At 36.8% G+C, this 27,415-nt stretch overlaps 1 protein-coding gene across 1 annotated transcript in view; it reads right to left on the bottom strand.

Annotated features, from left to right (window-relative positions):
- Nucleotides 1-27,415, bottom strand: part of LOC121371645 (UDP-GalNAc:beta-1,3-N-acetylgalactosaminyltransferase 2-like) — a 432,378-nt gene that overhangs the window by 395,224 nt on the left and 9,739 nt on the right. Inside the window, exons 5-6 of the mRNA XM_041497686.1 lie at nt 27,202-27,291; nt 24,834-24,929 (exon numbers count right to left, since the gene is read on the bottom strand). Coding sequence (XP_041353620.1) covers nt 24,834-24,929; nt 27,202-27,291 — 186 coding nt within the window. The remainder of the gene's footprint in view (nt 1-24,833; nt 24,930-27,201; nt 27,292-27,415) is intronic.

Genomic DNA, 27,415 nt, shown 5'->3' with positions numbered 1-27,415 from the left:
CAGAAGCTTTAAGACGTTCTATTAAGGTAGACTGGTCATACATGGACCAAGACATTTACAGTCTGGTTACAGCAGGCAGGCAGGGACGCTTGTGCAAGAGCTGTGGTAGCATGACACATACATCGGCTGACTGCACAATGTATAACTCCAGTGATCAACGGTATAATGCTCCCACACAACACTGGGACGGTCCATCTAGAGACAGACGTACTGGCAATGATATCCATGGAAGGCCTAGGAAGTTCCTTAGGGGAGGAAAAGAAATCTGCAACAACGTTAATGGAGTTAAAGGTTGCTACAAAAGTAATTGTTTTTACATACACATTTGCAGTAAATGTAATAATGCCACACACAATGCACTTGAATGCAAAGTAACTTCAACAAAGTCAAAACCCAGTCTGGGTAATATGGGATGACAGATGTATCAGTTTCAGGTACAAGAAGATGCCAAGCTGCCAGATGTTACAACACCTGTGAATGTTAACAGATTAAGACTGGAACTAAAAATGCATCCTGACACAAAGTTAACACAATTCTTGTGTGACAGCTTTAAGAATGGGTTCGACACATTAGTATCAAAATTACCAGAGGTTAGCAAAGTATGTGGCAATTTACAATCAGCACTAAAACAGCCGGAAATTGTAACAAGTCTGATAAAAGAAGAGAGTAAGAAAAACTTTTTATTAGGTCCATTTAAAACACCACCATTTTCAACATACCGTGTCAGTCCTATTGGTATTGCCACTGGTAAATATTCTAACAAACATAGGTTGATAGTAGACCTGTCATCACCACACAATGATTTACAGTGTGACAGCATCAATGATTCTATTGATAAGGAGCAGTGCAGCCTAAAGTATGTAAAAATAGATGATGCTATAAAAATTATATGGCAGAAGGGAAAGGGTGCATTATTATGTAAATTTGACATTTGTGATGCATTTAAATTGTGTCCCATACGCAAAGAACAGTGGCATATATTTGGCATCAAATGGCAGGAACAATTTTACTTTTATCACAGATTAGTGTTTGGATCAAGATCATCACCAAAATTATTTGATTATCTCTCACAGGTTATATGTTGGATTGCATTGAACAATTACCAAGTTCCGGTTATACTGCATCTGCTTGATGATTTTTTGACTATTGACAGTCCGCAAGCATGCGCTGAACATACCATGGCCATAGTTTCTACAATATTTCACCGTCTTAACATCCTTTTATCTGAGAAGAAAACAATAGGGCCAACTACAATTTTGGAATATTTAGGAATTATCTTAGACACTGACTGCATGGAAGCTCGTTTACCAGTAGAGAAAGTTAATCGAATGGTCCAATTTTTAGAGGGAGTAATTCAAAGCCCAACTTGTACAAAAAGGAAGTTACCACAGCTACTAGGACATCTCAACTTTGCTTCTCGGGTTATTTTGCAAGGTCGTTCCTTTGTATCTCATCTGATTACACTGTCAACTACAGTTAGCAAACTGCATCATTACGTGAAACTGAATAATGAATGTCGTCTGGATATTACTATGTGGCTGAGGTTTTTGAGTAACTGGAATGGGGTATCAATGTTCTATGACAGCAAACTAACAAATGCTGCAGATATGCAGTTATATACAGATGCCTCTTCAACCATAGGATTTGGTGGTTATTTTAATGGTTTGTGGTTTGCTGAGAAGTGGTCTCCAGATATTCTAGCCCAGTTAAAGGCGCAATATACCATTTCAATGGCTTTTATGGAATTGTACCCTATTGTAGTTGCTGCAGTTATATGGGGGAAATCGTGGGCAACAAAACAGATTCTTTTTCACTGTGACAATCTAGGTACGGTAGACATTATTTGAAGGGGTAGATCACGTTCACCTCTTATAATGACCTTAATGAGACAACTTACTTGGTGTGCAGCAAAAAACAATTTTAATGTATTGGCTGCACATATTGCAGGAGTTAATAATTCTGTTACTGATCATTTGTCACGTTTGCAGATCGAGAAATTCTTCGAAGTATGCCCACAAGCCAGTCCTACACCAGTGGCCTGCCCTCCGCATTGCGAGATAATGTGGCATTGAGTAACACAGTAAACTCATTGTGACTAGCAGCTGTCAAGAAAACCACCAGAACAGCATACTCTACAGGAGCACCTTCGTGAGTTTCCTTACCATGAATGGAGTAAAGTGGCAAACCGTAGATCTTCCACCCATAAATGAAGAAATTCTGATATATTTCGTTGTTTCCAATCCCTCCGACTGCAACTGAGCACCATCAAGTTGTATCTGTGTGGTATACGATTTCGGTATATTCAACATTCAGGACATAATCCACTGAATACAAAGGAGGGAAATCCACTTCCACGCCTATCATTAATCCTGCAGGCAGTTAAGAAATCACAAGTTCAACATGTTCAACATCGATTGCCTATTACATTTGACATTCTACTTAAAATAGTGAATGCTGTTCGAAGTGCATTCTATTCACAATTCTTTAAATCGGTCATCCATACAGTGTTTTGTGTTGCGTTTTATGGTTTCCTGAGATGTGGAGAATTCACAGTGAATAGCGAGTTTGATTCTTTTTCTCATTTGTGTATTGGTGATGTCAGTTTTAGGGAAAGAAAACATTATGTGATTCTTAATTTAAAAGGATCTAAAACGGATCCAGGTAGAAGAGGAGTAGCCATTGTGTTATTCAAAAATGGCCTCCCAGTATGTCCTTTCAATGCATTAATAAAGTTTGTGCCAGTCAGGTTGTCACAAGGAGCTGGACCATCAGACCCTCTATTTATTATGGACAATGGTAAACCCCTATCACGTGAGGTGTTTATCACAGCACTGAGACATATTCTAACTATATCAAACATGTTCAGTGGACATTCATTTCATTCTGGGGCAGCAACCTCAGCAGCGAAAGCTAGGTTAGAAGACCATTTAATAAAAACTTTGGGTAGATGGAACTCTGACTCATATTTGCGTTATATTAAAACTCCTCTACAGAGTATCAGACAGGCACAGCTTGCCATGTCAACTAAGTAGAGGGCTGAGCACTGGGGAACTTATATTCAGATTACAATGAAACGTACAGTGTATATATTATATACTTGTTCATCCTGTTTGTCATATTAGTAAGTCTCTTGATTTATATATCTGATATACAAATATTATAACAGATATCTAACACAGTATGTATATGTGTTGTTTAACAATATATTCTTCCTTGGGGCTTCAGATGATAGTCTTACACATATCACACTATCACCTTCATTTTGGGCATTTTCAAACTTTTATTATTCACTTGGATACTTAAAGTGCAATTCACAATTAAATGACATCAAGTGGAGATTATAAGGTACACACTTATAGATTGCATTTCATCAGTATACTAGCTCTGCACGGACAGGGCCCTACTCCCGGAGGCAGCGCTGATGGGATCTTACTTTAGACACACCCTCAGACAGCGTCGAGGGGATCTTTATCTTACAGGTACGCTCTCCCTCAGACAGCGTAACTTACACACTCCCTAAGACAGCGTCGAAGGGATCCTTGCTTTATCTTACACACTCCCTAAGACAGCGTCGAAGGGATCCTTGCTTTATCTCACACTCCCTAAGACAGCGTCGAAGGGATCTAAGCTTACAGGTGCATTTTCCCTCAGACAGCGTCTAGGGAAGTGTAACCTACACTACACTACACACTCCCGGAAACATTGTCAATGGGATCTTCCATAGGTATGTATAGACTTTCATCAGCTCCCAAGGCCATATATAGTTTTGAACAATGAGGTCATGTTTAAATATTAGTAGATGTATATATAGTGTCTAGTTTAAAGAGATGGACAACCCGTCACTACATCGCGTCCTTAAACTCTTGGCGGGGTCAGAGTACAGTCACATCGCAAAGTGGATAGCAGCCTCTCCCTACCGGCGTGATCTTCCACTACTGGACGCCACCGACTTCATCGGCTCGCCGTAGCCCCCAACCTCCTAACAACCTTTACCTCCGTGAGTACTAACCTCTTTTATTGGGCTAGATAGACTTTAAATGTTTTGGAACGCAGTTCAAAATTCTTATGTTTATTTTTTTATAAATAGTCTAACGCATTTTATTTTGGCGCCCGTTCAATTGCTCAAAATCACCTTAAAACTTTTCGGCCGAGCAGTCTTAACCATTTTTGGCTAAAATTTTAGAGTCCAGACATGTATCGGTATGCAGTACTCTTTGTAGACTTAGGTAAAAAACAGGCTTCACCGAGGAATCGAAATTCAGCCAATCAGAACACGGCTCCCACTCGGTGTTACTTCTTGTTTATGAAGTGTCTGCTAGTCGGTCCGCGCTTACTAAATGGCTTTTTTCCAAATTCCGCCCACTTCAAACTTACCCCCCCCCCCCCTGCTCCGGAGTCAGTCACTGGCGAAGTCAGAGGCTAATTCCGCAGTGGGTGTGCCTGAACCTTCGTGGATAGGGGCACGTAAATATAGTTACCCATACCCATACCCATATTCATTGAGTATATAAATGTATTGTTTGTTAGTAATACATTATTTACAAAAAGTATCTGTGTTGGTTGTTTATAAATACTAGACTAGAGTGCAACCTATCTATTCTGGACATTCATTGGACCAAATACGTTGACCGGTTTTCAGAGATTTTCAGTTTTCAGGTGTTTGCTCCAATACAAAAACTATTGTTTATTGTCTCTAGTGTCCTATTCATATTGGGCTTTATATGAATAATATTTACTTCAATATGATAATCCAATAAAGAATCTTTGACTTAAGATATTTTAACGTTTGCTTATGTACTTTTAAAACTTTTAATGATTTTAAGTTTATCATTGAGCGATAGTTCAATATAGCAACATTTAGCTGAATGTTCTACATTGCAAATTGATACGGCAAAGAAATGTTAGTGACATCTTTTTGATACTGCAAAGCCAACATTACTTTTACCTACTCTTTATTTTGTTAAATAAATGGTTTTAAAACAAAATTTTAAAATTTAGAATGAAAAAAAATCAAAATCAAAATCAAATTCCAACATTAGGAAGACGGTAGATAAAATTCATGGTTGTTTTGTCGATCCTTGAAGTAAACCAAAAACATGTTTGTTAAGGATATCAAAGTTGCCATTTGATCTTTAACTGTTTAATTGTTATTTGCCAACCGTACCCAGTCAGAGGTAAAAGGAAGAAAATGTTTTATTTAACGATGCACTCAACACATTTTATTTACGGTTATATGGTGTCGGTCAGAAGTAAAAGTGATTGCACATCTAATAGCTAACCTGAGCATGTGCATATTGCACTAGCTATATTCACAGTCAGGTAATCCAGCTGAAGATGGCAAAGTGACAATAAAAGAAGCAATTAGTGGCTCAATAATGATTGATAACGGTCTGACTGTCCAGTTTTCAGAGGTACAATTTCACTAAATAAAGAGTTTAGGACTGAATTATTTGTCCGGTGTTTAGTTGAGAGGTTTCTGGTTTAGAGAGGTAAACTTTAGTGTTAAAAGATGCATAAACAATGGGACAATGGAAAATGTCCGATTTTAAGAGAATTCCAGTTTAGAGAGGGTCCGGTCTTGAGGGCTTTCACTGTCTTTAGTAAGCTGCACAGTAAACAGTGTCAGTGCAAACTAAAATGTGTTACTACAGACAGTAACTGGTGCTATATCAATATGCTAAGTGTAGAATGGTCAGAGGGGCAGACAAAAGACTAAGATAAAAAGATATATTAGATAATAAAATAAGAAATCCTGATGTAATAAAAATAAGATATCCTGATACAATGTACTAAAAAATGAGATATGAAATAATAAAATTGGGTTATAAAAATTTAATAAGAGTGGGTGGCTGGACTATTAGTGGATCTGACAGACAGACAGCCAGAAAGCCAGACATGGCTTAATTATTTGTCTTCTTTTATAATTTGCTTTCCTGTGTGGAAAAAGCCCAAATGAATGTATGTGTTTCTAACTTTGAAATGATCGAATGGGAAACGAACTTTGCTTCTCAATGTTGTTGGGGTAGGGGACTTTTGTGGATTTTTTTTTTTATCCCACTGTTCCCTTTTTTCTTCTCTCCTCCCAATTCCATCTTAATTAGAGGCGGGATGTAGCCCAGTGGTAAAGTGCTCGCTTGATGCACAGTCAGTTTGGGCTATTTCTCGTTCCGGCCAGTGTACCACGACTGGTATATCAAACAAAGGCTGTGGTATGTGCTACCCTGTCTGTGAGATGGTGCATATAAAAGATCCCTTGCTACTAATGGGAAAATGTTATTTCTTGCTGATCTGGCAGCTCCTCCTATCTTTCAAGTTATTTTGCTGTCCACCTCCACATCCTGGTCCACGGTTTTCCAACTGTGACAGGTACTTGTCTTCTGTCACCATCAGCACCGCACACTGCCATTTCCCATCAGCTTTAGCTGTAGGCTTAGTCTGACCAATGTTAATGTTAATTTGGAATCAAATGCTAGAATTAGAGAAGTGTTTCTTGAAAGTAGTCTGAAAGTAGACTTTTTCAACAGCAATCTAAAAAATGTGAGCCACATGTAGATAAAAGCTTGTGATTTATATTATCACTCCTGAAAATGATGAATTGTAGATATATCTGAACTTTTCAAAAAAATAGTTGAAAGCAAAAGCTACTTGTGAAATTGATTATCAGTGCATTTTGAGCATTTCTTTCCCGCTCCTGTCAATTTTCAGCCTTGTGTATAACCTGACCACTAGATCATGCACATTGATTTATTAATCATCAGCTATTGGATGTCAAATAGTTGGTAATTCCGACATATACATGTAGTCTTAGATAGGAAACCTACTACAATTTTCCATTAGTAGCAAGGGATCTTTTTATGCACAATCCCACAGACAGGACAGCACATACCATGACCTTTGATATACCATTCTTGGTGCACTGGTTACCCCCAAAAAGAAAAGAAAGGAAGGAAATGTTTTATTTAATGATGCACTCAACACATTTTATTTATTATATGGTGTCAGACATATGGTTATGGACCACAGATATTGAGAGAGGAAACCCGCTGTCGGCACATCATGGGCTACTCTTTTCGATGAGCAGCAAGGGACCTTTTACATGCACCATCCCATACAGGATAGTACATACCACAGCCTTTGATATGCCAATCGTAGTGCACTGGCTGAAACGAGAAATAGCCCAATGGACCCACGGACGGGGATCGATCCCTGACTGACCATGCATAGAACAAGTGCTTTAAAAGCGGGCTACATCCCGCCCCTGAAAAAGAAAAGAGTACATTCACAGAAAATAGTGATTAAAATGAGGTTTAAAGACCACCTAGACCTGAATAACACCTGAACATAACGTTTTGGTCAGATTTAATATTCCCACATATTGAGTTGTGGGTGATAATAAAACAGTTCTCATTAGAATGGGGCAAAACCCCAAAACTATTATTCTATAAAGATTTTCTAACAAAAGCAAATACCATTATTTTTTTTATTTTTTTTAAAGATCCATAAAAAACTTCAGTATCTGTTAAAATAGAACAAACTTGAAGATATTTTTTCTCATGTCATTAACATTTAAAATTTACACAAACAATGTGACAATGGATCCTGAATGACCTAACTGCATGGTATCTAACTAAAATGGATTGCTGTAAAAACCGGAAAGATCTCCAGAGTTTCCATCCTGTGACATTTAATTTACCTACTAAACCATCTATTTTCCATTTTGGCCTCGAACTTAATTTGTTACCAATGGCAATTTTGAAAGGTTTTTGCTGGAAGCAAAATGGACACTTTTAGCAAATTTGAGTCTGCCTACAACAATTTTAAACCAGTAACTTCTGTAACAAATATAAAAACTAAATGTTATCTCTTCATCCAACAGCAGTTAATTTGTACCCCGTGGCAAAAACCCATGAACTACGCCAATTCATACTGCAACCACTGCAATAGTCAGTGCCGTCGTTACGTTGAGTCCTGTGAATTTAACGCCAAAGAAGTCTGTTAATGTTATATAGTCACTAAACAAACACACACTGTTGCAACTGATATTTGAAAACATGCTAAATTTAACAATGGCAGCCAATTCATCAGTAAACAGGTGACTGAACAAACAATTATGTCCCACGTACACATTTTTATAATTGCTTAAATCAATAAATAAGAATACATACCGGTAAATCAATTCAATTTTACCAGTGATTATCAACACAATATTATGTCATGCAATATGTGTGTATTTGCAAATATCATTGTACTAGCTGCCAGAGATCAATTTGTTTGTTGTTTACGATCCTAAAATGTTATCGCTTCAATTTGCATATTTGAAAGTTGATAAGACTTCTGTGTTCTTTCATATTAACAAGCATTCTCAAATTACTGCTAAAGCAATACATGTCCACTACCGGGCCTAATATATTTTCATATATCTTATGATCAAGGGCTATAACTCATTGAAAAATACATAAATCACCACAAAGTTAAACTTCATCTGTAACAGTATATAGTAAAGCTATACACAACATTTTAGCTCAATATTTTGGGGTATTAAAAAAAAAGAAGTCTGGAAAACAAATTTTCATATCTTCAAATTCAAAAGCCATAACTCTGTGTCAAAAATGGGTAATAAAAGTCAAACTTGATCTGTAACAGTAAATTATAAAGCTGTACACAAAATTTCACCTCAAGATTTCGATACATTGTGAAAAAAATCTGTTAAAGCTATAAGCAGGACAGATGAATGGACAGACATACAGAAGGACGGAGATGAAATCTAACTTCCCCTCCATTTGGACCAATAAACAATAGTTTATTTTGCTGTTATATAAATATATTATATAAAAACATTTTTCAATCATGAATGTTTTATTTTTGTGTTTTTCAGATTTTTGATTTTTTTTTGGTTTAGTATACATTTTGCATCAATATGGCAGTCATGTAGTGAACTGCATTAGTGATGAAGTAATGGGATAATTGTGAGGAAGACTATTGGTTCATCGTGATGCCTGGCGGATTGGGCCAGACGGTAATTTAAAATATATACACTTAGCCGATATCAGGGAAAGCAGCTGTCAAGGCAAAACAAATCTATTTAGTTACTCAAGTTAAGCCTTTGAAAAAACACTCATACAACTAATCTCCATTTGCAATATTATACATCAAAGGTAAAGCTAAAATCTATGCGAATATTGCACACCAAAAACTGACATAGCCATTAGGATTTCAATTCCCATGGTTTATATCCTCTATCAATAATCACATCAACATAAGGTAAACTATATCTATTATAGAAATAAAATCATTTTAGTTAATCTTCTTTTTGTCTGTTGGAACAATTCTTTGCTTAAAAAATGGGGCAATATTGCCGTCTTCTCAAACAGACCAAACAAATGTTCTTCCAGTAACAGGACATAATACCAGGGCTTCTAGATTATGGTAGCCCCACTCCCATGGCTAGTGATATTCCATGTTGGGCTAGTAAATAGCTACTATTGCCATGTCTGACGGCGAGTGAATTTTATTTTGCTAAATGCTGCAGTTAAGTCTATTTTGTAATTTGTCAAATGCTGCAGTTAAGTCTATTTTTTAAATATACTGAACAAAAAAAGAAACTTCCGATTTGTACATATAATATTTGTTGTGTTAAAGAATTCATTGTGTAATGAAATTATATAGGTAGTATTAGCCTTGAGCTGTATTATCAGGATTCATGAATTTTATCGATTATGTTTGCACTGTTAATCATTGACAACGTGAAATTCAATTTGCACGTGCATGCATGGTCCCGTGTAGTATTCAGTCAATTTGTTTTACTTATCTTACTGACATTGTTGTCAAGTGAACGAAAACGCTTAAAAATTTGTAAAAAAATTAATGTTTTTTACATTGTAGCATTTTTAGTATGCCAAGAATACCCAATAATTTACACGAACGGCGATTGGCATGCTTGATGCTGGCATGTCGACAGAAGACATTGCAAGGCATGTTGGGAGTTCTAGTCGAGCGATATGAAATCTTCGCGTAAGATTTTGAACGACAGGAAGCACCAACGACTTGCCACGTCGTGGTCGTCCGCGTGTTACAACGTGTGGTCAAGACCGCTATATCATGAACACGCACTTGTCTTTGGGTGACATATTTGATTATTACTATTAATTAGTTAAATTATATTAAAGTTGGGCTTGTGATTTTTTTTTGATTTTTTTAATTTATTATTATTATTTTTAATCCCACTGCCCCCTTTCCTTTCTCTCCTTTGAATTTCATCTCATTTCTTCCCTATCTGGCAACTCCTATCTTTCAACTTCTTTCACTGTCCACCTCCACATCCCAGTCCTTGTCTCTCCAACCTTGACAGGTGCTCGTCTCTTGTGACTATCTGTGCCACACACCTGCCATTCCCCATCAGCTTTTAGCTGTGGGCTTAGTCCGACCACTTTGGGGAGTGTTCAGTAGTTAGGGCTAGTGAATTTTTAATTATGGCTAGTACATTTTTAAAATCACTGATCCCATGGCTAGAGGATTTTATAAAAATTCTAGATAATACCAAGCCACAAGGGAGCACAGTTAGATTAAAACAAATTATACAGGACACCAGCAAAATGTAAGAAATTACAGTTATTCTTGTGCACAGACAAAACCTAATAAAGCCTTCTCATATTGTCACCAAGATATTTTATTGAGAAAGCAAAAGGTCAAGTAACTTGATAAAAAAATACTACTGTGAATGGCAGGCCATGCAGAAGTCAAAGACTTTCTATGGAAAAGGTGTAACTTTTCATAATGACATAATTTTCAGTACGCTGAGACTGCAATGCCTGTAGGTGGGAAAACAACACTGCCGAACAGAGAAGCAATACCCTGCCTCGTATTACAACTAATCATTTGGAAATGCACAATTTGTTAAAGAGACATTTCACAGCAGGAAACAAGACATCAAAAGAACAGAGACTTGATCAAAACAATTTTAAGAGCATATGGCTGTTAAAAAACAACAACACATATTCCCAGGAACACAAAACGAGCCTCAGATTATAAAGTAATGTGTGAAGACACTTCAACTATATAAAATCAATCCACTAAGGGATTTCTAATCTAGTGACAGCAAAACCGAGTCACTTACAGGATACAATTACCCACTGCAACCAGGACTCCATGATTAATAATGGTGATGACATATACTGAGTTGTCTGGGGGAAATTGCATAATAAGAGATAATATCGCCATTCAGTGATATTGATACGGTGATTCCAACCCAAGGGAGAAATGTTTGTGATGGCTGAGGTTTTGCCAGGCCTTTATGAAAATATTTTCAGTGGTAAAATGCTTTCCAGGGATGTAATGTTACGAAATCAATTGTCTGAAGTGGATGCATCACGTTTTTTCCTATGATAACCAGAGTGCCATAACTGGTAAATCAAAGGAAGGAGGGAGAGTTTTATTTAATGACACACTTTTAATTACGGTTATATGGCATCAGTCATAAAGTTAAGGGCCACACAGATGATTTTTATAATCAGAGAGGAAACCTGCTGCCACCAAGCAATGGATTACTCTTTTCGATTGATAGCAAGGGATGTTTTTATATGCAATATCCCACAGACAGAATAGTACATACCACGACCTTTGTTACACCAGCTGTAGAACATTGGCTGAAACATGAAATAGTCCAATAGGCCGACCAATGGGGATCGATCCTAGATTAAATGTGCATCAGGCTAGCAATTAACCATTGAACTACACGTACATGTCACCCTCAAAACAAAAGAATATATTCACAGAAAACATCGATTAAAATTACATTTATAAGCCAACCAGACATGTATAGACATGTACCTGAGCATAACGTTTTGGTAAGATTTTTAGTTAAAGTGCGTTACATCAAATTATATTTGCACAATTCATGAGACGTTATATTGGCGATAAAGGTAACTTTAGACCTGTGATTTACAAAACATTGAATGAAAATGTTATTTCAGAAATGTTACAGAATAATTATATGATATCAGACAAGCTTCCATTTCGTATTATGTTCATGTCCCGGGTGAAATAATTTTCATTTGTGATGAGCTTTAGCGAGTGACAATGAAAATTATTTCACGAGGGACATAAACATGATACAAAATGGTAGTTTAATATCCTATTTATTACCCATAATCAATCTTAATTTATATCACTCAGCTCGTTCCTGTCAGGTTGTGTGCCAAATGATGACATCACAAAGTGTTACGTGCCACTTGATGTTCTAGTAGGACGTTTTTCGTTTTTCAATGGGTTTCGGCAAATATTTTTGCTTGATGGTGGCACATAGCGGTCATTTTCAGGAATTGATAGCTGATTGTGACTGCTAATTTACCAACAATGAAAATCACAAAATATTGGGATATGAATCGTAGTTCATTTCCTAAAAACAAATGCTGGTCAAAAAAATAGTTATTGGGAATAATGGACATAAATACTGGACATTTGGCCACAAATGCCCATAAGTAAACACAACTTTTAACTTGTTTTGCCTAATTTTAATCAATAATAATTGAACTAAAATATCATAAAATTTTAAACTCCATTGAAAATAATACTTACCAATTCAAATATAAACTTTATTTTATGCATTTATAAAAATAGTAAGTGAAAATATGTGAGTAAAAGTTATAAATTTGTACCCCTCAACGTGTTTTTGTCAAAAATTAATCCAGTAGTCTGAAGGTTAATATGTAAGCATCTGGCATGTACAATGATATCAAATGCAGATTATGTTTCTGTTACTGATAAAAAAATAGTTTGACAATAAAGTCAAATCCGCATAATTGCATAGCCCTGGTGCGTGTCAAATGTATACTACAAACCGGTATAACCTATTACCCGACAGAGCCCCATTTCCAGATAATAACAAACGGTAAACTGTACAAATGCTTTCATTTGTCTATACATGTATGTATTTTAAAATAATTAAATTTCCGTTACATTCATAACCAACGTCATCACATTGGTTTCTCAATGAACATAAAAATTATTGTCAAAAGGTCAACTAAAAAATATAAAATTTGTAAACAATAAATATTATTGGGAATGGCATTTTACCCATTTTACCCTCTGGCAGAAACCCTATTATATACACTTATTCATTACCGGTATATAACTCAAACATGTTTGTGCTTTTTATTTCTTGTGTTCATACTTTTATCATTGTTAAATCATCACTTATACAGTTGTTCAACTTCAAGCAGCCACTTTTTTCTGATTGTGCTCCACATAAGCATCAAACAGCATGTCACATAAGTCTTGCATGTGAGCATGACTGAAATCATTTTCATTTTCTGCCTTTACAAAATATAGCTCTAATAAGCATGTCTAGTTACACAGATTTATTGTAGGAGCAAATGTTTTCAACTGTGTGTCAATCAAATTTGTCTAGAGGTAAATCTTGTACTGAAGACTGAACAAACTTCCTTTTGGTAATTTGGGAGGGAGGGTGGTAGTTACCTAGCCACGGTTACTTGGTCACTGTAAAGACACAGTGCCAAGGATTACACAGCTAGTGAGTATAATATTGTGCTAAGCAAAACACCTGTTAGAGTTTGAGTATCTACCAGATGTAAACCATCAAACCACCATCAAGGCTGATGTAAACCATCAAACCACCATCAAGGCTGATGTAAATCATCAAACCACCATCAAGGCTGATGTAAACCATCAAACCACCATCAAGAGTAATGTAAACAATCAAACCACCATCAAGAGTAATGTAAACAATCAAACCACCATCAAGAGCGATGTAAACCATCAAACCACCATCAAGAGCGATGTAAACCATCAAACCACCATCAAGGGCGATGCAAACCATCAAACCACCATCAAGGGCGATGCAAACCATCAAACCACCATCAAGAGTGATGTAAACCATCAAACCACCATCAAGAGCCATGTAAACCATCAAACCACCATCAAGAGCGATGCAAACCATCAAACCACCATCAAGAGTGATGCAAACCATCACACCACCATCAAGAGTGATGCAAACCATCAAACCACCATCAAGAGTGATGTGAACCATCAAACCACCATCAAGGGTTATGTAAACCATCAAACCACCATCAAGGGTGATGTAAACCATTAAACCACCTTCAAAGATGATGTAAACCACCATCAACAGTGATGTAAACCATCAAACCACCATCAAGAGTGATTTACACAATCAAACCACCATCAAGAGTGATGTAAACAATCAAACCACCATCAAGGGTGATGTAAACCATCAAACCACCATCAAGAGTGATGTAAACCATCAAACCACCATCAAGAGTGATGTAAACAATCAAACCACCATCAAGAGTGATGTAAACCATCAAACCACCATCAAGAGTGATGTAAACCATCAAACTACCATCAAGGCTGATGTAAACCATCAAACCACCATCAAGGCTGATGTAAACAATCAAACCACCATCAAGAGTGATGTAAACCATCAAACCACCATCAATGCTGATGTAAACCATCAAACCACCATCAACGCTGATGTAAACCATCAAACCATCATCAAGGATGATGTAAACCATCAAACCACTTTATGGGGTAGCTTACTTGGGTTTCTGAAACTGATTTAAACTGCTCACAATAAAAAAAAACCCTATTAATTCCAAACTGTTTAAGAAAACAGTTTTTTTTTTTTAAATATCAGCTAACTTGTTTTTAACCAAAATCACAACTAGTATAAAATTACCATTATAGCAAAACATTTTTTTTTTTAGATAATAAAAACCCAAAACATATTAAAACATTATCATGACTTCATAAGACATTGGGACAAGGGAGCTACTTCGTCATAAATCACTTTGAGCCATAATAATTTAACATTTACTTTTAAATCTAACAGTAAATATGTGCCCTGTGTTTAGAGAGAGAAAGCGACCAATGCTAACCTTTGCAAACTACTGGACTGGTTTCCAATGTAGTCATTTTGGTTTAACATGAAGCACATGTACAAGTTAAGCAAACGTTTTTTTCATTCTGTCTAGCTGAATGCAACCGTGGTTACTGATGACATATAATCAAAGTACAGCTTAGTACATATAGGGCAAAGAAGTAATCAGTGAAAGGTGACTTAGACTACAATATGACACAATTCTCGACAATTAATCCTTAGAAAAACAAATTGTATGTAATGACATTTCCATCTGAAATCCCCTTAATAACTCAGTATGTAATGTGAGTATCAGCAAATTTGATTCCGAAGTAACACAATTACCTATCTTATACAGCTACTACTGAGCGCGCATTTTGTCTAATGCAGTGGCCTCAGTGGAGTGGTGGTTTAAGCCATCCTCGAAATTCGCAATGGTAATCGACAGTGCTGCCACAAAAACTGTCGCAAAATTGATCTGCAACAACATTCTTATAATTATTTGGTATTTGTTATCTACATTTACTTGATAATCATTTGGTACTTTATTGTTATCTATATTTATTGGTAATTAATTCATATTTACTTTATTATTATATAATTCTATTTTATAATTACTGTTTTGGTGTCTTGATTGGTTAAAATGCTATCACGTGATATAAAAAAACCAACGTTGATTCTTCCATGAACGTGAAAACTGCACTTTTTCGGTAAATAACGGAATTCCCGTTTCTATTTTTATCCCGAGTTCGTCTGTGCTGTGAGTGACGGTGACAATTCAGGCTTTAAATGAATCCAGCTTTGAACTGAGACACATAATATATATGACAAGTCACAAAAACGAAGATTCTATTACAAGTTATAGCAGAGAATGCTCAACAAATCAAAAGAGAGACATGAGCGCGAAAACACATACCTTCGTGCACAATTCCACAACCATTCCTTTCCAAGAATAATATTACACAATCACAAACCTCCTCTGAAATCCATACACACAGTAACATTGAAACACTTTATCCCTTTCAAGTCAGTATTCACATTCATTTTCACTAATTCAACTTTTGACAATTGCAATTTTAATATAGGTAGTAGATAAATTTTCTAAATAATTTGACGCTATCCCTCATGTTAATTAGTTAAAAATTCATCGAAAAAATGTTTGCGTTATCGATTGATGTTCTGTTATTTTAAATTTTATGACGTTTTGTCCACCATTTGATTCAGAAAATAAAAATTTATAAAACCTTATGTAATGAATCGGAGATTTGACGGAAAAAAACGAATGTAACTTTCTAAGGGAATTCCCTTATTTGTGTATTGATACAGTTTTAAATCATTGTGGAATAGAGTTCGATTGGGTTTTTTTAAATATAGTTTTGCATAATGGCAATATTAATGCATTTGGAATTATAAGAATTGAACGTTATATTTTTGACGTTCATGCGATGATAAACACCAAAACCGTTTTGACATTTACTTTATTATTATCTATATTTACATGGCAATTATTTGATAAATACTTTATTATCATCTATATTCACTTGGCAATTATTTGATATTTACTATATTATTATCGATATTTACTTGGCAATTATTTGGTATCTACTTTATTATTATCTATTGCTGAACATTACAAGATGATCTGAGTTCAGAGGGCTGGTTAAGACGTATAAGGCTGATAGGTACTGAATCCAACACTAACATGGGCAGTGCTAGGCTTCTCTCCACTAACAGCTAACCATTAAGCCACTGTACTAAGGTAAATAGCCCAGACAGCTGGGATGTCTGCCTACGACTCCATGCTTGAACCATGGATATAAGCATGAAAATAACGTTTTAATGAAAATGCCCAATGTAAGAAAAAACCCAAACACACCCAGAAAGTCATGTGTTAAATTAAAACTCTTCTGGTGAATTCTAAGGACAATTATACGTGTGTTTGTTTACTGTTAGTGACAGCTTCCACATGTGTCTATACTATAAGTATATTGTAAGTAAATTTTCCCTTCATTAACAAAATGTTTCTTTGTTAACATGTTCTTAGTGTTCAAACATTGTAAAAAAAAAAAAAAAAAAAGTCGATACTCAACAATATTACATTTATTAAATCAACCCATGTTTATAAGCTGTAAACTGAACTTAAAGAAAAGCAATTTTGAGAATTAACAGAAACTGTTCAAGTATGCTGCATATTGATTCACCATCACGTGTCAGTTTTCAGTTGAAAGGAAGCCATACTATAAAAGCCAGGGATGTGCCGATCAGTCAAACATTTCCACCTGTCAAATATACAAATGACTTATTCCACACTTGGCCTCAGACCACAATTAATTTCGCTATATATTTCTATATAGCCTTAGTGGCTATAACATTTTTATTCATATCAGCAGGCCCGTGGATTTTTGTATGTACCTTTGCCTGTCTGGGGGACACATACCCTGAAAAGGACAACCCCTCCAGCTCTTTCTCCCAGCATATTGGTTTAAACAAACACACCCTCTAAACCAGGGGGACTTCTCTACTGTATCGCGATGAGAACAGACGTGGCTGAATGTGCTCTCGACTTGCACCCCCCCCCCCCCCCTGGGAGGACTTATACGCAGCTATGGGAAGCTCTTGGAATATCGCATCTCGTACACTGGGTCACGGGCTTTCGTGACCGTAGTGTATGGTGACATGATTACCCCGACGAAGAAGAGGAGATGGAGGAAGAGAGACCAAAGCTGGCGGCTCAACCGCCAGTGGCGGTCCCTTCTGCAACGCCGCTCCCAGCCCAGCCTGAGCCAACGCGACCAGCCCCACGGGAACCGCCGGCCGACAACAGGGATCCTCTCAACACTGCGGTGTGTGAGACACCCAACGACCCTCCATCGCTGACCGTCATGTGGCCTAGGCAGAACTGGCCGGTATTTCCGATACCGCCAAGTGCCACGCTATAGGCTCGATTAGTCGCTGCTGGAAAGAGGAAGGCCGTCCCTCAGCCGAGCGACCAACCAGACAAGGCCCGGCCTCCTCCAACACCCAAGACACCACCACGTCCGGCCCCTGTGGACTTGGAAGCTGTCTGGCAAGTACAGATCGGCAAGATCAGATCCAGCTTCCACAAGTTCATCCAGGGCGACACCAAGGACAAGGCAACGCTGTTGGGTGGAGCACTGGACGAGGAATTACATCACCTCCCTGGTGGAAGCGACTGAGTTGCATTCCATCAAGTCTCCAACCGGCAAGGCGGGACTAGTCGTCACTCAACGCCGAAGAGATGTCTACCGCCAAGCGATCCTGATCAGCGAAATGGATAGCCATACCATTCATCGGATCATCAAGACTCTCTTCGGCGACCATTACGGAAGCGTCATCAGCCATCTACAACACCAGAAATGGAAGCGCTTCATCCCCCGTTTTGCCGCGACTCCACTCATCAGCACGCCGTAGTCAAACGGCCTTAACGAGGCCACTCGCATGGACATATCAGTCAGACTTTAAACTTTTAGATCTGCATTCAAAATTTTATGTCAAAATTACTTCTTTCTTTTTTTTAATATTATTAAATAGTCCGATCCTCTCTTCTTTCTCTTATTTAATTTTGGACTGTCCTTCTAAAATTCTCCAAATTATATAAATTATTTTTATTTTTGGCTTGTAACCTTTTTATTTTTTTTATTTATTCTATTAACTTTTTTACTAATTGCTATTTTCAAAATTCTGCCCATTTTCAAACACACCCCCCCCCCCCCCCCCCCATCCTGAGTCGGGCCACCGATCTTATCGGAGGTCGGACTCGGGATGGGGGTGTTCGAAACCCTAGTGGTATATGGGCATGTTAAACTAGTTATCATCATCTAAACCAGGCCGGAGTACACCCATTTTACACAAAAAGCACTACTTTTGCATGGGCCGGAATTACCACAAACAAGTCTTCAATGTCAACAAGTTACACATGTTTACAAACTACATGCTCTCCCCTGTCACTTCAGTCAAATAGTTGCCACTTCATAGCTGTCTGCCATGAAATAATCACAGTCAAATAGCAGACTACTTGCGCGGATAAATTTCCGGATTTTGGAAATGGAAAGATAACTGTAATCTAAGGCCACTTATAACAACAAGGGCCATAACTCTTTGACAAATTGATAAATCACTATGAAAGTCAAACTTTATCTGTAACTCTCTATGATAAAGCTATTCAAAAAATTTCATTGTGGGGAAAAAACATCAGGATAACTATATGTGGGACAGACAGACAGGCCGGTAGTCCCCGCCAGTTGGACCAGTAGGCGACTAATAATGGTGATCTACATATGTATTACCGTATATTTTCGCCTATAAGTAAAAAAAAATTGACCCCAAATTTATTTTATAACTTGGGGGGGGGGGGGGGGGGGGGGGGGGGGGGGGGGGGGGGGGGGGGGGGGGGGGGCGGCGACTTATAAGAGGGTAAAAAAATTTCACCCTGTATGCCCTGTATTTATACTCAAATATGTTAATTTGACACATTTATTTTTGATAATTTTTATTTTAGCATTAGAATGGTTTTGGTTATGCGAAAAGGCGTGCGATCTCACTCACATGCCAAGACAACAGTCCACTTAGTTAAAATAACAGTCATCACTAATAGCAAAAATGTAAACAATACATTACTAACTACCTGTTGCCTGAGTTTATTTTAAAGTGATAATACATGTACTTTCAGTTTTATCGTAGTGATCTGTTGTCAGTGTTTATAAATAAAGTTGTTGTCTGTGCACAAAACCATGCTGTACAGTGTCATATGGTAACAGTCAAACAGCTTTCACTATCTACTAAGGGAATATTTTGTTTTGATGCTATGTAGTTTGATTGGAATATTGCGATACATGTACAAAACGTGAAAACCGAAGTCTGTAAAATAATTTTCTTTTGTTCAAATATTGTACATTATTGTTCTCATGTGCTGAAAATAAGAAATACTTCAATACTTATAAGTTGTTTTTCAAGGGTCGACTTATAAACGGGTCAATAAAAAAATAAGTTTTCAGGGCTTGAAATTAGGGACTCGACTTATAGCCGAGATCGACTTACAGGTGAAGATATACGGTAATATGGCTATTTGTAATGTTGAAAAGAAAAAAGAAATGTTATTTCTGCAATATGGGGTGGGATTTAGTTCAGTTGATAGAGCACTCGCCTGAAGTGTTTTAGTCACAGGATCAAACCTCCTTAGTGGCCCCATTCTCTCATTTGGTTTATCCCTGTCCCCATGACTGTTATGTCAAAGATATGGTATGTGCTGTCCTGTCAATGGGAAAGTGCATATAAAAGATGCCTTGCTGATAACAGAAAACTGTAAGTTAAAATTATAAATTTTTCGACATCAAGCAGCTGATTATAAAGCTTTAATTTTTAACTTTTTCATCAATTTAATCCAACAATGTTTTACTCCAAGTATTTGCACTGTAGGTTGTGTACCCAAGGCTCAGGTGACACAAACATAGTTTAATTGACAGCATGTGTAGAGCAATGCCCTATCAAGTAGTTTCCATACTAAAAGGAAAACACTGCAGCTTGGCCATCATCTCTATATCAATGTTTTTGATATTCACACCCAAAAAATATTTTGTTACATATTTGTGCTTTTTTTCTCTTCTCTAAAGGCATTAGTATTTTATTTTACACCACCCTAATTTAACCAAGCACACAAGTTTGTTAGAAAACAAGCCACAAAATGTGTCTCATTAAAAGAAAAAGACAACTGATAAAGATAATGTCATTATTGCATATGAGCACCTGCAGTTTCATCTGGATAGAAATATTAGAATCAACTCGTGTGTGAAGATGGTGTTCACAATGTGACAATAGATGACCAACACAAAAGGCTAGTTATTATGGTCCAGAGAGATTTCTTGCTGAAATTACTTTCATTAAAATATCTACACAACAATCATTGCAATTACCAAGTACAGTGCGCAAGCTGAGGTGGAATTCAAGAAATACAGACAGAAATAATCAACATTAAACATGCACTTATAAATAACGCACCAGGGGCCTAACTCACTAAACTCTCGCAACTTTGCGATCTAGAAGTATGCTAAAAGACTTACAAAGAGGATGCTTTGTTGTCTAACAGAGCCTAAGAGACCTTTGTGAATTAAGCCCCAGTTTGATAAAATGGAAAGGAAATAAATATTTATGTAACACATCACCATATTTTAAACTAGCGCTATTTAGTATCAAATATATTATTTTGAAATATTGTTCACAAAGGAAACATTCTGCCACCACAGGTTATTAAACTAAAATTTATTCGTGAATTTATACTTATTTTTGTGCCTGTATCCAATTAAAGTTCAAGCACACTGTTATGGGCACAGACGTCAGATATCTAAGCTGCCTGTGCAGGACAGTGAGTTAGTGGTTAGTTAGAGAGAAGTCTGTGTAGTGGTCTTACCCATTGTGTCTTTAAAACTCACTCTGGGTGGTGGCTGGTACCAGGATGTGAACCCAGTATCTGCCAGCCTTATGTCCGATGAGTTAAACACGACACCACTGAGGCTGGTAAAAAAACTGAAAAGCAGCAAGGGATCTTTTATCCTGGTCCATGGACAGCAAGGTACACACCATGACCTTTAATGTACCAGTTGTGGAGCACTGGTTGCCAAGGTAAAAACCTAAGTGCACTGCACCCTGGGTGAGTGATTTACCACTAAGTTACATAGATATGCTGTTGGTTTGTGGTTCTCCTCTTAGAAACTAATCAACCACAATATATTGAAATGGCATTGATGACAAAATGTAATGATGGATTAGTTTGTCACAATGATCAACCTTGCCATGTTGAAATTCTAGATGGATTTGAATAAGCCTAACAAAATGTTAATTAACACAAAACCCATGCTATTTCATTACTGTATCCAATGTCATTAATCAAAGACATTTCAAATAATTCTACTACAATACGGTACCACATTTAAGGTTTATGTATATAATCCACATTTATATCCAAGCATTTGAAAAATTAAATACTATGTTATGCCCAATGATGCTGAGGTTGATATTAATTTCCGCACCATCACTTTTGCTTCACACACAATAAATATAACATATCTTATCATAATTTCTCTTCACATAGGCCTACATATTTCATTTATGGTACAATTCATTTTAAATCACAATATTTTCTTCAAACAGTTATATGAATTAGTATTGTCCAAACAAAGAAAAACCTTTAAAATGAAAGTTTTCCTGTACTCTAAAAAGAGAAGTGTCATACACCCAGTTTATTGTTAGTGCAGGACTGACTTCATTCAAGAACCAATATCATTCAAATTCATTTTTATTAATTTTATGTTTAGAAAGATGAAAGAAAAAGAACTATCATTCATATCATATATTAAGAGCAAGTACCATTGTATATGTTATATTTACTGTGTACGAAACAAAACCAACGGTGCAGGAATTGCTTGTCATGCAGCTTATTACATTTAAATCTACCAATCTACTTCTTTCAGACCGTAAGGACAAGCCAAAGTTGGCCTTCATTTTAAGTTATGGTTGTGCTTATATCCACTTAAGGTATTCTGGGCACATACATCAGCTATTTGGGATGTCTGTCTAGGACAATGCCAAGTTAATGTTTAGTTTTCAATCGGCCATTCCTGATGTGCAGATCAAAGGTTAATTGTTTTGATATTCTGCATGTTTCCACCACCTCCTCAACCACTGTCTTCAGCTCACTGATCAGTAGGAATTGCTTGGCATTATAGATGTATCTCCATTCATATAGCTTAATATCAACATTCTAAGAAACCATATACGTTACATACATTACTAATTATACCAGTTTGAATTTACTGAGACATAATGAGTCCATTCACATAACCTTTGCGTCCACCCCTACCCCACCTGGCAATACATTTACACTGCCACACTGTTGTTAATGGTGCTATGCATGTACATATGTTGTTACTGGATGCTGAACATATATCGTATGATGTTCTCAAGAATTCTATGTATGTATCATATGATGTTGTAAGGTGCAAAAACATGTATCATATGATGTTTTCAAGGGAATAAATATATATCATATGATGTTTTCAAGGGAATAAATATATATCATATGTTTTCAAGGGTGCAACACATCTATTATGTGAGGTTGTCATGAGTGCCAGACTTACTAGGTGATGCTGTCAAGGGTGCTACACGTTCTATACAGTTCCTGCCAATTAGTTTACTCTTGCTCCACAGTATTGGCTCCACTGTGAAGTTTACACAAATTAGTGTTCTCTTTAGAATGTTATTATCACCAAGCATGTAACACTGGGTTACAAATGTTACATCAGGAAAGCTAACATGTAATAAATTCTTAAAGTGCAATATCAAACCCAAAACAAAATGCAATTTTTCAAATAATTAGTGAAAATTATGACACAGTAAACTGGAAAATGCAATTCTGTATAGCCATTTTCATGTATGTTTTTATCATAAAATAAAATCAACCACACGATCTGTCAATCCCAACAGAAATACATGTAGTAACATAATCAATGTTTATAAACTTTGATATTTAGCCCCTAGTGTCAGTAATTTGTAACATGTTCCTAAGTTTGATTAATGATTGTTGTGGAAACATGTTTTTAAGAAACTTGTCCTTTGATCACTGTAAAAAAAACCTGTTTTATGAAATCTTTCAGATTGATTTACTATCAGTGAGCTGATAAGTGAGGTTGTATCAATGTCCTGATATAAACTCTCCCAGATTTCTCTCCTGACAAACAAGGTTGATACATCACTGCATCAGCCCTCGAAAGTCGCAACAGCAATCTCCAGTGCAGCTGCAAAATGCTGTTGCAAATTTGTTTATTGTTTAACATTTTTATCATTAATGGGTACTTACTGTTATTTGTATAAAATTGTCATTGCAAGACGATCTCAATCTCAAGGACTGGTGAATCAATAATATTGACTAAATTTTAAACAGGGTAAGAGCACACCTGCCTCTGTGGCATAGCCTTAAAGTTGATAGGTATTGGGTTCACATATCCGTACTGGCTCCTACTCTGAGATGTAAGGCCAGTACACTGACGTGTCCCTCAATAATAATTAAATCAAATTAAGATTCAAATATGTTGTCCAGTGAACACATTTCAGCTATCTCGGCTGACTATCCAAGTTAGAGGTTAATGGTTGGCGAGACATAAATTGTTATGTGACTTCAGCTGAGCATTCACATTAGACTGGAGCCAGTAATGGGATGTAAAAGACTCAAACTTAATGGCAGCACCAATGGCAATTGCTGTAGTTGTACTATGAATTGCTGTAGGTTTGGGGCATTACCGATGGCATTTTTTTGCAGTTGAATAAAACAAACTGATAAGATAATTGGGATAATTGTTTTTGTTTTTAATTTATTGTTTATTTGTTGTAAAAGTTATCTGTTTAAAATTGCTGTAAGTAGGCTGCAAATTGCCATATGTAGGCATTTTGACTACAGCAAAAAGTGTTTAAAATTTCCAGTTAACAAATCCGTACATGCGAGCCTTTCAAAAGCATATAGTCTAGATTACATACGATTACAGCCTACAATCTAAGCTGTCAAAATACATAACAGGTTTCTCCACAGCAGGTGAGAGGATGCCTGCACTCACCTCATACTTGTCCAAAGTTGGAAAGTGTTTTAGAATTTACCGCATCATTTTGTTTAAAAAAAATTTATGATGCTTATCTTTTTTAGATATGTGGAACTGCTCTCCATATCTGAAATGTCTCGTCTGTGATTATTATAAGGAGAGCAATGGACTTAGAAGTTCACAGACAATGGCCTGCTCGTCTTTGCATCCAAATGGAAAGATATGTAAAAGCATGGGCCTCGGCTCATCACAGGATAAACTGGAAAAGGAATCATCCTGATGTCCAGGTTCCGTACATGATCACAGGAACTGCAACTCTGTCATAAAAGTAGTGAACTTACCTTTGGTAGGATCATGGGCTGAATAGCTTGATATCTATAACCATGGTACTCAATTCCTCTATCTTTTTCACTAAAAGACACTGTAATTAATTCTTCCTAAAAACAACAAAAATACAGCTATTAACTTTTCAAGTTTGTGCCATTCCTATTTTAAGTATATGAAGTACTGTAAATCACGAAATGTTAGCGAGCATAAAATGTTTGTGAATTTAGCGAAGCCATACAAGACGCCAATAAAAAATAATTTTATGATGCTAAATTTAAAGAGACATACATCAGACTGTTCCAAAAAACATTTGTGCGATTGTCTTGTCTGTGATTAATTGAACTCGCAACAATGGTTACATGCTATTGATTAAACCCAAAGGATAGCAAACAACAATAGTTAGTTAACATGCACATTACTACAATTGTCTACTAAATTCAAGATGTCTGTAAGCTGCATGTCAAAATTTGTCAAAAAATTATTTCAACCGATCCTAAAACTTAAGTTTTTTAGTTTCTGATATGATGACCTCGCTAAAGTTTAATGTCGCTAATATGTCACTTATTTGGATGTTGCTAAATTTTAAGATCACTAATATTTTATGATTTACAGTATTAAAAAAAAATATACTAGTGGAAAAAAGTTCCTGTGCATTACTAAAAGTGGTGTGATTTTCTTATTTGTAAGTAAATCAACACAATTATTTGACACATTATTTATTTGCTATTTACGATCAATACCAAATCCAGAAAAAAACTGTCTGGCATTGTCGTTACTAATCTCTGGGGTCATGAAGAGGGGTGGCGTCGAAAGTGAGTTCACAATGTCAATACCGTGTATGGCCACTGTGTGCGTGCACACAGGCCTGACAACGACGTCTCATTGATGACACCAGATGGTTCAGAAACCAGTTGGTTCAAGGTCAATGGCTCGTTTGGCAGGAGACGTAGGCGTCTCTCCATTTCGTCCCATAGGTGCTCAGTGGGCGACAGGTCAGGCGAAACGGCAGGCCAAGGCAGTGTGTTGACATTCTGCTGTCCCAGGAAGTCGGTCACTACACGTACGACGTGAGGGCGAGCGTTGTCTTGCTGCAACATGATGGGGCCAAGTTGACGTCCTCCTGTATGATGTGATGCCTCCCCACACCATGACGCTTCCACCGCCGAAACCTGCACAACGCAAGCGTCAGCGTAGCGTTCGTTAAAACGTCTGTAGACTCGATTTCGACTGTCACTACCGTCCAAATGGAATCTGGACTCGTCGGTTAATAGCACACTTGACCAATCGCGACGGGTGAATCGTATGTGCTGTCTACGAAGATGTGTTACCCAAAAATGGTTATCCTGTGCTTGTGACGTCACACGCGGGCGACCTGCTGTTGGTAACATCACCACAAATTCTGTATCATGTTTCGATGAACGCCAAAACATCTTGCAATCTCGTTATGCGCCATTCCAGTTTCGAGCATACCGACCGCGCGATGACATTCAAATTCAGATAGGTGTGGCATGACGTTGCAAAATGAACAAGAACATGTGCACCTGTACCACGTGATCAGCAAATCAGGTTATGAGATGTGCACATGCGGCACATGAACACGTGCGATTGCAATATCGAGGATAAAGTTTTGAACATTATGGTTGGGCACATGTCTCCTGAAAACGTTATTATTTTACAACTTGTGATTATGATTTTATTCAACTATTTACCATGCACAGGAACTTTTTCCCACTAGTATACACTGTATGTTAAAAAATAATTTTGGTCAGATAGAGAATATTTTTTATATAAATGACAGACATTATTTGTCTTTTAAATAAAAGATTAAACGTTTTATAAAGAAATAACAAAGAACTAAAAAACTGGAATAGGGGACACAACTTTTGAATAACAAGTCTGACAAAGTTTTTTCCCTTTGCTTGTAGCAATAATATTATTACTACATAACTGGCCTCGGTGGCGTTGTGGTTAAGCCATCAGACATAAGGCTGATAGGTACAGGGTTCGCAAACCGGTACCGGCTCCCACCCAGAGCAAGTTGTGTAGTCATTGGGTAGGTGTAAGGCGACTACACCCTCTTCTCTCTGACTAACCACTAACAATTAACAACTAATACACTGTCCTGGACAGAAAGCCCACATACATGTAGCTGAGGTGTGTGTCCAGGACAGCGTGCTTGAACCTTAATTGGATTATAAGCACGAAAATAAATGGAATTAAATAAATAAATATTTAACTACATATATATTTTTTTAATATATATATATATAAATAAAAAAAAACGTGAATAATATGTCAGTCATCTTTAAAGAGCTAGATTGGAACTAAAAAAAAGAAAAGTGTGAAATTAAAAAAAATATATACACAAAATACATGACTCACATCTGTCAAACCATTCCACAGTGTAACTGTCACGGAGTCACCATAACCAGCAAGTATTCCAATTCTTTTTAACACAACCGGATGTAAAACCTATGGAGAAGACATAGGTGGACAGAGTCAATAAAAAATATGTCCACCTACTGTACAAATATGCATATCATATGCAATTAAAAAAATGGTGAATGGAATATGTATAGAATTATTTTTGAAATTA

This window comes from Gigantopelta aegis, chromosome 4 (assembly GCF_016097555.1).
Source record: "Gigantopelta aegis isolate Gae_Host chromosome 4, Gae_host_genome, whole genome shotgun sequence".
In the NCBI taxonomy this organism is placed as follows: Eukaryota; Metazoa; Mollusca; class Gastropoda; order Neomphalida; family Peltospiridae; genus Gigantopelta; species Gigantopelta aegis.
The sequence above is the reverse complement of the archived record's forward strand: the minus strand, read 5'-3'. Positions and strand labels throughout refer to the sequence as shown.